Source organism: Engystomops pustulosus, chromosome 2 (genome assembly GCF_040894005.1).
Source record: "Engystomops pustulosus chromosome 2, aEngPut4.maternal, whole genome shotgun sequence".
NCBI lineage: Eukaryota > Metazoa > Chordata > Amphibia > Anura > Leptodactylidae > Engystomops > Engystomops pustulosus.
The window spans coordinates 196,647,759-196,660,984 of NC_092412.1; the positions used below are offsets into that span (position 1 = coordinate 196,647,759).

Genomic DNA, 13,226 nt, shown 5'->3' on the forward strand with positions numbered 1-13,226 from the left:
TAGCAGCAGCACGGAGACATGGGCTAGCAGCGGCACGGAGACATGGGCTAGCAGCGGCACGGAGACATGGGGCAGCAAAGGCACGGAGACATGGGGTAGCGGCGGCACGGAGACATGTGGCAGCGGCGGCACGGGGACATGGGGCAGCAAAGGCACGGAGACATGGGGTAGCAGCGGCACAGAGACATGGGGCAGCGGCGGCATGGAGACATGGGGCAGCAAAGGCACGGAGACATTTGGCAGCGGAGTCACGGTGACATGGGGCAGCGGTGGCACGGGGACATGTGGCAGCGGCGGCACGGGGGCATGGGGCAGCGGAGTCACGGTGACATGGGGCAGCAGAGGCATGGAGACATGGGTTAGCGGCGGCACGGAGACATGTGGTAGCGGCGGCACGGGGACATGGGGCAGCGGAGGCACGGAGACATGGGGCAGTGGCAGCACGGAGACATGGGGCAGCGGAGGCACGGAGACATGGGGCAGCGGAGTCACGGTGACATGGGGCAGTGAGTAAGCAGATGTGCCAAACATCTGTAATCTATTCTTCACTGTGTTTTTCACTTAAATGATCCTGTGTTCACTGTTTTTATTCTATTCTTCACTGTTCTTCACATCTGCTAACTTGTCGGGAGATAATATACGCACGGAACAGTGAAGAATAGATTGCAGATGTTTGTATACATCTGATAACTTATCAGAGGACATTCTTTTTCAGTTAATTAACACATTTTATTCCCGAACCATGGTCCCCTTGAAAAATGCTCGAGTCTCCCATTGACTTCAATGGGGCTCGTTATTCGAGACGAGCACTCGAGCATCTGGAAAAGTTTGTCTCGAGTAACGAGCACCCGAGCATTTTAGTGCTCGCTCATCTCTAGTCATTATTAATGACACATTGTCAGATTGGTTTGATGTTACTAGTAGAGTGTCACAGGTGTCAGTATCGGGCCCCCTTCTTTTTTAATATTTTTATTAAAGACCCCATAGAGAATTTACAGAGTTAAGTTTCAATATTTGCAGATGAAACTAAGCTGTGTAAAGTAATTAACACGGAGGCGGATAGTATTACAGAGGGATTTGTGGAAGCTGCAGGAATGGGCGGAGAAATGACTGATGAGGTTTATTGTAGATAATGGTTATGCACTTTCCATTGAAACAAATAAGTACAATTATGTTCTAAACAGTCAGTTACTTGGTAAAACTGCAGCTGAAAAAGACTTGAAAGCAGGCAGCACTCCAATGGTGCAAAATTCAAAAAAAGGTGGCGATGTTTTGGTGTCTTTCACCTTTAGGCTTGAGAAAGGTGATAAGACACTGTAATGTCGCCACAATTTCACCTCTTTTTGAATTTTAGACCATTGGAGTGCCCGCTTTTTACAATTTCTATCTATCTATGTATCTGAAGCAAACAAAACACTGGGGGACATTTATGATCAACTTTCAAACGTAAAACTGGCATATTCTTTTTTTTTCATTTGCTGCACTTCTTGTGCCTTAATTTAAGAAGTGTCAGTGCCACAATATCGGTGTTTTCAGACACTCTTCTTCTTGTTTTGGGCACAAAATTGTGGCTCTGCTTATGAATCAGACACTTTTTTCCAGCTTCCAGTGGCCAAGGAGAAGAGAGCCCGGCTGTGGACATAACAGTAATGATGGAAGGAGCATCTGGAGTGGACATTTCATTAAAGGGGGACAACTGGAGTGGACATTTCATTAAAGGGGGGGGGCATCAGGAATGGACATTTCATTAAAGGGGGACCCTGCCGGTGGTCATTTCAGTAAAGGGGGACTCTGCTGTGGACATTTCAGTAAAGGGGGACGCTGCTGTGGACATTTCAGTAAAAGGGTACCCTGCCCGTGATCATTTCAGTAAAAGGGGACCCTGCCCGTGGACATTTCAGTAAATGGGTATTCTACGGTGGACATTTCAGTAAAGGCAGGCTCTGCTGTGGACATATCAGTAAAGGCAGGTCCTGCTGTGGACATTTCCGTAAAGGGGGGGCTCTGCTGAATGACATTTCATTAATGAGTAGCAGCTGCATTTCCCAACCCAAGGGTTGTCCTCCAGTCAATAATTTTTCCCATTTATTTTTTTTGTGAGGGGGGGGGGGGGCGATTTAGGACCCTCGGGTTATATGTGAGTATTTAGAGTATGAGGGGGAGTTCAGCTGCATGATGCACAGAGGCCGGACAGCCAGGGGTAGCATCTGCATCTCCAACACTGTCTGGAAGACCTGGACTGGATGGCAGTCGCGGTGGAGGTTTTCATGCAGTTAGGGAATGTTCGGCTTTTCTTAATAGATGGGTTATAAGAGCACGATTGTAGTTCATCATTAAATTACTTTTATAAAAAGTACAAGACTAAGGATATAGAGTAGTACTTAAGTTTTAACACCGGACACATGTTTTTTTGGATGTTGGTGGGGGGCCCTAGTAGTGTGAGCAGCCCGGGGCACATGGGACACTTAATCCGCTACTGTATGAACATATGTGCAGCAGTTTCTTCCCTGAGGGGGTTGTACATGTAGCAGGGGCTAGAGCTATCTTACAGACACATATTGTATTAAAGTTGTAACATATTTATGACACGTGCTATGATAGGTTCATAAATATGCTGCCGGCTGGAAATCATTGCCAGGAAAACACACAACATCCGCACTACACTGTTGATGGGTGTGATATTACAGTAAAAAGAAAAGGCAGGTATTATGATCTTAGCAGGCGACTTTAGAAAACTTTAGCATGCGCTTGTTAGGCACAAGAGGAGCATGCATATAATATGAATATAAGGACCCACATATATGGAAGTAAGGACCCATTGACTATAGGTGTTTAATGAATGGCAACTGACAGTGCAGCATTTTTATCAGCGCTTATTTTTATAGAGGTTAGACTTACTTATCCTGGATCCACAGGAAGGGACCCCATCATTCAAGAGAAAATCCTTGTGTGAAGGAAGCACTAGTTTGCATTCGCTTCTATGGGACTGTTGTTTGGGGATCTTTTATAGAAGTATGACGGTGACCATTGTGCACCAGCACTTCATTTACATTTCACTGTTCATTCACTAATAATAATAATTCTTTCATTTATATAGCACCAAAAGATTATGCAGCGCTGCACAAAGCATGCCAAATTGGTCCCTGTCCACATGGGGCTCACAATCTAAACAACCTAACAGTATGTTTTGGAGTGTGGGAGAAAACTGGAGGACCCAGAGGAAACCCACACAAACACAGAGAGAACATACAAACACTTTGCAGATGTTGACCTGGGTGGGATTAGAACCCAGGACCCTGGCGCTGCAAGGCAGAAGTGCTACTCACTCAGCCACCGTGCTGCCCACTAATCTCCTTATCACAGTGGTTGGACCCCTAGCTATCTGAAATATATTGCCTTTTGTTTCAATAGAGTCTACATTATGTTTCCAACACATACAGACATAATCCCCTTAAAATGTTAATTATCTTTGTGATTAAAATTACAATAATGAAGGTTGTAACTTGAGAATAATTCAGGGTTACTACTGTGATGTTGTTACATAGTGACTTATTGTAGACTGTAAATGCATGAAATCTTTATTTATACAATGAAATCAGAGAGAAGGCCGGTGGCCTTTATCTGCAGCAGGCATGTTTCTATTGTGCATTCTTTCCTAGTGAATCATGAAGAGAAAGTTGAAGGTACGTACATGTACTATCCACTACACAACTCCCCCCCACAAAGTTTAGAATTTTTTTCTACATAAACAACTTGATTTTTCAGCATTTTTACATAAGCCAGAAATTGAAGTAGAGGAAAGGCAAACAACATATGAAATTCCAGCTTTATACTTCTCTACCATAACTCATACAGTAATGAACATTGCCAGATTGTGTAATTTGAAATTTATTTTCCTATGCATATGACATATATATAGGGCATTTGTTCTAAATAAAGTCTCTTTATGACCTTAAAAGAAGGTCCGCAACACGTTTGGATCCGCCGGTGGTCACAAGAACAGGGGCACAGAATTGTTTCAAGATGCTGCATAGGTCAGGAGATATTGGTACATGGTAATGGTTGGCTTTTGCTAAATTGGGGTTACTTAAGGTAGACCTATGCTGATCATTTGTCATCCCTTAACTGAGCTTGATTAACCTGTCAGTAGAAACTGACCATATAAACCACATCCAGTAAGATATTAAACAGCTTAACTCCTTCCATGCTTCTGTTATAGTCTAGTGTGGTTGCAAGTGAGATGAAAATTGGTTGCAAGAAGGCTGAGAGTTTAGCATTGACATCAAGCTCTTCCCACTTCAGATTGCCCCCCCCCCCACATCAAGTTTCATTGATACCCTCGTGTCCAGGATAATCACTTTCAATGTTTTCTGATAAGGTGCACCATGTCCTTCACAGCAGAAAGGATGTTCTGAGGATGGGAGAGCTTGACTTCACTGCTGAGTTCTTCATCTCTGTTGATGTTCTGAATGATGCCATCACATGAAGGAAACACAATCTGGGGGTGTTAAACTACTTGACAACATACTGCTAGTGGTTTAGTATGTCAATTTCTGCTGACTGGTTCCCTTTAATGTAATGCTCAAGGCTATACTGAAATCTGGGTGATGTTGGGATTGTGGTGATATCTATTCAAATCAATGATAGAGCAACAAATAGGCAAGCAACCAGCCATGGCTATTTCTTTTAAATTATTAATTATTTTCTTAAATTATTAGTAATTATTAAATACAAGATTCACACTGGTCTTATTACTTGTGTATAGAGATGAGCGAACACACTCGTTCGAGCAATAGCGTACTCGAAACTTCTCGTTGCTCGGACAAATATTTCGCCAGCTCGAGAAAATGGCATCTGCCGCCGTTTTGATTTATGGCAGCCAGAAACAGAGCCAATCACAAGCCAGGATACTCTGCACTCCCCTCAGCATCACGTGGTACCCTTCGATACCCTTCGTGGTACACGTCGATAGCAGTGGTTGGCTGGCCTGATCAGGTGACCCTGGAATAGACTAGCCCCTGCCCGCGCTGCTCGCATCATTCTCTGTCTGGATGCTGTTAGAGAGAAAGCTGCTGCTGCTGCAGGGATAGCGTTAGGGTGTTATATTAGCTTACTGTTAGACAGGAATGAGACTACAAGAACCCAACAGCCCTTGTTAGGGCTAGAATATTTTTTCTTTGCTTGTGGCTGGGCTTGCTGGCACTAGTAGTGCAGCTAGTACCATATTGTGAGGAATTTGCAGGGAGACTTGCGAACGTTCTATTTAGCTCTTAGTGACACACATATCCATCTCAAACACCTAAGTGGGACAATTTATTAGGGGTTTGATTGAATTAGGCACAGTCTGCCGATTTTTTTTTTACTTTTATTTTTTTTTCAAAACTAAAAAAAATTACAGTTTACACTTTAATTTTGAAAATGTTGAACCCGAGGGCTAGGGGTAGGGGTAGAGGATGAGGGCATGGGCGTGGGCGTCCAACTACTGCAGGGGTCAGAGGCCGTGGTCCTGGGCGGGGTGAGACACCACCTGCTGATGAGGGAGCAAGGGAACGCCGCAGAGCTACACTCCCTAGGTTCTTGTCTCAAGTTACTGGGACTCGTGGTAGAGCACTGTTGAGGCCAGAACAGTTCGAACAGGTGATGTCGTGGATTGCGGACAATGCTTCTAGCCATTTGTCCACCAGTCAGTCTTCCACGCAGTCCACCCATGTCACCAAAATCATCACTCCTCCAGCTCCTCCACCTCAGCCTCCTTCCCCCCAGTCTGCCCCCTCCCAGGAAAATTTGGCATTTGAACCGGCATACTCTGAGGAACTGTTTTCTGGACCCTTCCCAGAGTCACAAACCACTTGTCCGGTTGCTGCTGAGCTCTTTCCCAATGCCCAGGTTTTCCACCGGTCGCAGTCTGTGGGTGATGATGACATTGACATAGTGGAAGAAGTGTGTAAAGAGGTGTCGAACCATGAGGAGACACAGTTGTCAGACAGTGGTGAAGTTGTTGTCAGGGCAGGAAGTCCGAGGGGGGAGCAGACTGAGGGATCGGAGGATGATGAGGTGACAGACCCAAGCTGGGTTGATAGGCCGGGTGAACACAGTGCTTCTGAGATGGAGGCGAGTCCTCGACAAGAACAGGTTGGAAGAGGCAGTGGTGGGGCCAGACGGAGAGGCAGGGCCAGAGCTGGTGCATCAGCGCCAAATGTTTCACGTAGTGAAGCTCCCGTGGCGAGGGCTAGATTTTCGGAAGTCTGGAGGTTCTTTCAAGAAACACGGGATGACCTACGGACTGTGGTGTGCAACCTGTGCCACACCAGGATCAGCAGGGGTTCCACCAGTACCAGCTTAACCACCACCAGTATGCGCAGGCATATGAATGCTAAACACCCCACTCAATGGAACCAAGGCCATTCATCTCCGGCCGGGCACACCACTGCTCCTTCCCCTGTGTCATCTGTTGCCTCTGCTAGTCAGCCCCCTGCACGGGACCGCGGCCCAAACACCTCCCATGCGAAAACCACACCTTCGCCTCCACGATCCTTCACAGCATCCACCAATGTCTCCATGCGCAGCATTCAGCTGTCTATACCCCAGACGCTGGAGCGCAAGAGGAAATACAGTGCAACCCCCCCACATGCCCAAGCCCTCAACATCCACATCTCCAAATTACTCAGCCTGGAGATGCTGCCCTATAGGCTGGTAGAGACCGAGGCCTTTTGCAACCTCATGGCGGCGGCCACCCCTCGGTATTCGGTCCCCAGCCGCCACTACTTTTCCCGATGTGCCATCCCAGCCCTGCACCAGCACGTGTCAGACAACATCATCTGTGCCCGGACCAACGCCGTTTCTGACAAGGTCCACCTGACCACGGACACGTGGACGAGTGCTACCAGGCAGGGTCACTATATATAGCTGACGGCACATTGAGTTAACTTGGTGGAGGCTGGTCTCTCAGGCCTACTATGCCTCCTCCCACCCCTCCTCCACCTCCTCCTCTGAATTACCATCCGTCGGCATGGCGCCATCAGTCGGTAGCTCTAGGCACAGCAGCAGTGCCGACGCTAAGAGACAGCAGGCGCTGCTCAAACTGCTGAGCCTTGGTGATAAAAGGCTCGCCGCACAAGAGCTATTACAGGGCATCACGGCGCAGACTGATCTGTGGCTGGCACCACTGAACCTGAAGCCAGGCATGGTTGTGTGTGACAACGGCCGTAACCTGGTGGCGGCTCTGCAACTCGGCAGACTGACAGATGTGCCATGCCTGGTCCATGTGTTAAATCTCATAGTTCAGCGGTTCCTCAAGACATACCCCAATCTGTCTGATTTGCTCACGAAGGTGCACTGCATCTGTGAGCATTTCAGAAAGTCTAGCACAGATGCTGCCACTCTCAGGGCAGAGCAGCGCCACCTCCAACTGCCCGCTCACCGACTGTTGTGCGACGTGCCCACGAGGTAGAATTCAACAATAACCATGTTATGCAGAGTTTACCAGCAGCGCAGAGTGATTGTAGACTGCCAGATGTCAACTTCCACAAGAACTGGTAGTCAGGTCAGTCAGCTTCCTCAAGTCTACAATGAGGAGTGGACGTGGATGTCTGATATCTGTCAGGTGCTGAGTAACTTTGAGGAGTCAACACAGATGGTCAGTGGCGATGCCGCTATCATCAGCCTCACCATCCCGCTGCTTGGCCTGTTGAAAAACTCTCTGGTCAGCATGAAGTCAGAAGCTTTGCGCTCGTCACAAGAGACGGGGGAAGAAGATTCCCTTGTTGATAGCCAAAGCACCCTCAGTTCTGTTTCTCAGCACATATCGGAGGAGGTGGAGGAGGAAGAGGAGAAGAATGTGGACGAGACAGAAGAGGGGACCATTGCTCAGTCCTTCACTGTTCAGCGTGTATGGGCAGAAGAAGAGGAGTTGGAGGAGGAGGAAATGGGCAGTCAGGCCAGTGAAGGGAGTGAATTCTTGCGTGTTGGGACTCTGGCGCATATGGTAAATTTCATGCTAGGCTGCCTATCCCGTGACCCTTGCGTTCAAAGAATTTATTCCAGCATTGATTACTGGGTATTCACTCTCCTGGACCCACGGTACAAGCAATATCTTTCCACTCTCATCCCTGGAGAGAAAAGGAGTGTGAGAATGCATGAATACCAGCAGGCCCTGGTACACAAGCTGAAACAGTATTTCCCTTCTTACAGCGCTAGCTGCAGAGGGCGTACTTCTGCGGGACAAGTAGCGAGGGAGAGTAGGCGAGGGGTACGCTTTACAAGGCCTTTGCCAGTTTTATGTCATTCCAGCAAGACACTGTCACCTGTCCCCAGTCTCGGCAGAGTTGGGCTGATCTTTACAGAAAGATGGTGAGGGAGTACGTAGCTGACCATACCATCGTCCTAAATGATCACACAGCTCCCTACAATGACTGGGTTTCAAAGCTGGACATGTGGCACGAACTGGCGCTGTATGCTTTGGAGGTTCTTGCCTTCCCTGCCGCTAGCGTGTTGTCTGAGCGGGTTTTCAGTGCAGCTGGTGGCATCATAACCGATAAGCGTACACCGATATGCGTACACGCCTGTTGACTGACAGCGCTGACAGGCTGACACTTATCAAGATAAATAAATCCTGGATTTCTCAGGATACTGCCCCATACTGTCGCTCTTAATCATGGAAGTCGTCTCCATGGCTGACTCCACATGTCGTCCCCTTATCAAACGAGCTGTGTCAGGCTCATTTTTCGGGTGTTTCACCAGATACGTTATGGAACTTGGTCACTATGTTGCCACCATGCTGTGTTATCGACTAAATATACCGTCAACCTTTTGTTGACATAGGAAATCATTTTAGCGCTTCTTGCTCACCTCCTTTGGGTCCTCTCTGCCGCCTTAACCAGGCAAAATACTGATACATACAGTGCTACATGTTATCCTCGCCAAAGGAATTTTTAAAATTGGTTTGAAGCCTGAGTCCATTTGGGGTATGTCGCCATGCTCCTCTCTAGCCTGCCGCTGCCGCTGCCTCTGCATGCCGTCTTCTATAGTGTCAGAGTCAATTATTGGATGTTTTAGATGCTATCTAGCCTCATTCGGTCTCACTCTGTCATCGCCATGCTGTTGCCCATAATTTTGCCATAATGGTGCGATTAAGCAGCCTCAGAGGCATCCATGCATGCTGCCCCTGCGGTTTCCTGTCCATTTCCGTGGTGTTTCCATCATTTTCTGAGGTTTCCAGGTGTTTGCCCAAGCTTCCCTGTGCAGACCCTTGGTCCCCTTGAAAAATGCTCGAGTCTCCCATTGACTTCAATGGGGCTCGTTATTCGAGACGAGCACTTGAGCATCGGGAAAAGTTCATCTCGAATAACGAGCACCCGAGCATTTTAGTGCTTGCTCATCTCTACTTGTGTACAATCATCTGAAAGTGAACGAGTAACAAACTCAACAACTTTGTGCTACAGGTAAATCACATATCCACTTTTAAGAAAGAGAGAAAAACAACCACAATGGTATAAGGGTACCACACTTGTCGTAATCTGCAGTAAAGCCCATCCTCCCCCAAAAAGTCTGCAACATTTGAAGTTGAATGGCAATGGAATTACCCGAGTAGCCGGGGAGTCACACCAATTTCCCCACACTTTATTGAACTTCTCAGGGCAACCCCATCCCCTGTACATCAGGTCATGAAAAGGAAGAACCATATTTACCAGTTTCCTCCACATTGTGAGCAAAGTAGCATCCAAAATAAAGCTATTGCCTCCTTAAGGAAGATCCAAATGTGGCCATGATTCCTTGTCAAGAAACCAAGGAGACAAATTGCAGGATTAAATGGGAGAGGGATGCTTGTTACAGTGGACAGTAGGGAGACTACCTCCTGTCAGAAGGAATGTATTATCCAATGGTCTTGGCTATTTCTGGTGCTCCATTTGACTAGAATGAAGGGAGTGCTATGAACCTGACCACCACTCTATTCAAGAAAGTGAGAAGGTCTGTAAACCCTCTTTAAGGATTTAAACTGCCTGATCTTTTTGTTCCACAAAAGTATTGGCAAACTATCATGAGTAGCACAATATCCAAACCTTGATTAGAACCTATACCTACTAAGGGGAATGCTGGTGAGATAGCAGTTGGCTGAAGAAAGGCTTGGTTTGGGGAAGTAAGAGTTCTCCTTATGGAGACTTATTGGCAGTCTCCATAAAGAAAACTCTTACTTCTCAAACCTAGTCAAAAGCCTCTCACTCAGCCAAACCACTACCCTATACTGTACTGAAGAGACCCAACCAGGTCAAAACAGCGCTGTCTACAGTTGGGAAGCTGTTCCTTCTGGAACAGATATACTGGTGGGGCCTTAATCCCACATGTTATTAAACGTCTTGTAAATCATGGTTGTCGTTGAGGGGGCTGCCTTTCATTATCCCATCCTGAAAAACTTATTTTCATATTTCTCCAAAAGGCTTGGTTGTCAACCTGTAACTTTTCCTGTTTCTAAAGCTGATCTTAGACATGACGATTAAATTTACAGTTAATTTACATATTACTAAAATAAAGTTTTAACAAGTTAGGTTAGGTTCCAGGATTATTAAATTACAGATTAGGGCAGAGGCAGGCAGCAGCAGAAATCTACCATCAGATCTACTTATGTTAGTAGATTCCTCATGGTAGGTTTCCTTTAACATTTTACAGCCTCTTGCTGAGGCCAATTGTAGGATGCAAAAAAAGCCTCGATTTCAGTGACCAAGGTAGTCACATCCCTTTTACTATTCTCTTCCACTGGATTTACTTCTACTCAAGGAGAGATGTTATAAAGTTTAGTGTGGGGACCCACCACATTATGGGGTGCTGCTACATCTTTGTAATGCACGCTGGAGTCAAAATATATTTATTTCACTTCTTCTATAATACCAATAAATATAAAATTGACACGTCACCAAAAGTTCAAAATAAGAATATATTTTTGGACATTAGACTTACCCATATTACAAGCTTGTCCACTTAAGGCATAAAGCTGCTGCTGATAAGCCCATTCTTCATCATTGGCGGAAGAAATAATGAGCAAACGTCTTCTCCAGCGGAACCTTATGAAGAATTAAAAAAATGTGTTAAAAAATGAATTATTCAATGTGTTCAGTGTACAGTATAAGTTGAATTATCTGCCAGTTTTAATAAATTCCCCCCAATGTTACCTAAAAAGAAAAAATTTGAGAAGCTGTGATCGTTCTTCAGGTGTAGGACTTGGGATCTTTACTGTTCCTTTACCGCCTTTAATTTTTTTGTATGGACTTATCATACAGCAGAATATTTATGGATGCTACTAGTTCTTCTCCCCTAAAGATTTCTTTGGAAGCCCATGCAGCCTATGAAGCAGTTTGGGGTGGTCTTGAATATTTGTCAAGGACTTGTGCATCTGCCTAGTAGTAAATACTGAACATTATGCCGTAGCCAGTGATGTGTGAACAGATCTTGTACAACAGCACATATTGGGGACCATACTGGCGAACAAGCCTTGATAAAATCGCAATTCCTGGCACACGGGTAGGAATTGCAACTATTTTCCACTGTACTGTACTATGGTCTCTGCCAGTTTTCTGGCAGCAACATTCTCAGCCAAATTGGACTTAGGCTAAACAAGACCAAGTTGGCGGAAAAACATTAGTGGAAAACCATCAGGGATGCAGGGTGGTGGGGGTGGTGATCAATACCCCCTTTATGTGCCATGTATGTCCCTAAAAGAAATGGTTTTAGGGTAGAATATTGCAGTTTTATAGCATTTGACTCAATATTTCTGTTTGAATTTCACCTTTATGACTTTGTATATCACCTTTATGAATTTAGATCACATTGAGGTACAGTATGGCACAGTACAGCTTGAAACTTATAAACCACTGTAATAAAAGGCAACAGAATAAAAGTAACCCCTAAAGGCTACAAAAACCAACACACTTTATTTTTACATGGACAGCTTTTCACATGTGCAGGACTGCCATATATTTTTTTAGAAAGTACCACTTTGAGCATGTCCTCTGGATATAATACACAATCCTCATTGAAACAGAGTTTAGAAAAGGCCCCATTGACTTTTTCCCATTATTTTTTTAAAGACTTTTCTGTTCACTTTGAACATATCTGGCAGTATGCTTGCAAAGAGAAATGTCTCCTCTGGAGGGTAACGCTACATTCTTTATATTTTACTAAGAGAAAATAGCTTTTTTATATACTGTGTGATTAGATTTCCAACACAGATTGAACCAATAAAATCTTTGTTCTACTTTTTCCTTTTCTTTTAAATACCCTTTTTAAAAGACGTTAATTTGCAAATGTAATTTTCCTTCTGTAAAAAGATGAATAGAAAAAAAGTATAATTCCTCTTGGCTGAGTGCTGGAAAATGTATTGAAGCAACAGACTTGAGCTGCATTGCATACTTGGAAACTGTTCATCTACAATGATGAAAATACTTTATCTTTACCCATAGGACTCCAGCAGAAAATCCCCACACTGCTCAATATAAATATTGGGAGGAAAATCACAGATTGTCTGTTAATTGCAGTAATTAACAAAGACAAGCGGGTTCTTTGTTATAGTAGCTTTAATGCCACTTTACAGAATTAGAGACTTCTGAAGGTGTTAGCTAAATAAGAAGGAGAAGCAAATATTTCAAATATAAATCAGTGGGCTGTTCAGTATGTCCATGGGCCAAATGAACAAAGGGGGAGATTTACTAAGCTATTTGTGCCAGAAATCTAATGTGACTTGGCATACATGTTTTGTATTCATTAAATACCAAAATTTGAGAGAAAGATCTGGACTGCACATCCACACATTATACAATGATCGATCTATCTATTGATTTAATAAATCAAACTTACAGTTCAAAGTTACATTTTGATCAAACCTTGTTTAAGTGGGTCTTTATGCTAGTGGATGCAACATCACATATTCGCTGCAAAACAGCACCCTGTGGGACCAGGAGCCAGCAGCCCAGTGGTACCCACAGTACTCACAGGATTAACCCCTATGGACCCCAGCAACCTAAAAGAACGCAGTAGATAAACAGTTGCTGTAATGTGAACAGGTCTTGAATGTTCACCATTCTATGCGGTCTCAGAAAGTGAGAGTAAGGCCCCTTCCACACTAGCGTTGCATTTCACGTCAGGGTGCAATGCGTGAAAAACTGACGTTTTTGGCTGCGTTTTTGTTTCATTTTTCCTTGGAGTAATTAGCGTTTTTGCGTTTTTCACGCGCGTGTTGT

At 45.0% G+C, this 13,226-nt stretch overlaps 1 protein-coding gene across 1 annotated transcript in view; it reads right to left on the reverse strand.

The window, feature by feature from the left end:
* The window catches only part of CCDC80 (coiled-coil domain containing 80), a 70,352-nt gene that overhangs the window by 21,213 nt on the left and 35,913 nt on the right, over positions 1–13,226 (reverse strand). Inside the window, exon 6 of the mRNA XM_072137752.1 lies at positions 10,951–11,054. Coding sequence (XP_071993853.1) covers positions 10,951–11,054 — 104 coding nt within the window. The remainder of the gene's footprint in view (positions 1–10,950; positions 11,055–13,226) is intronic.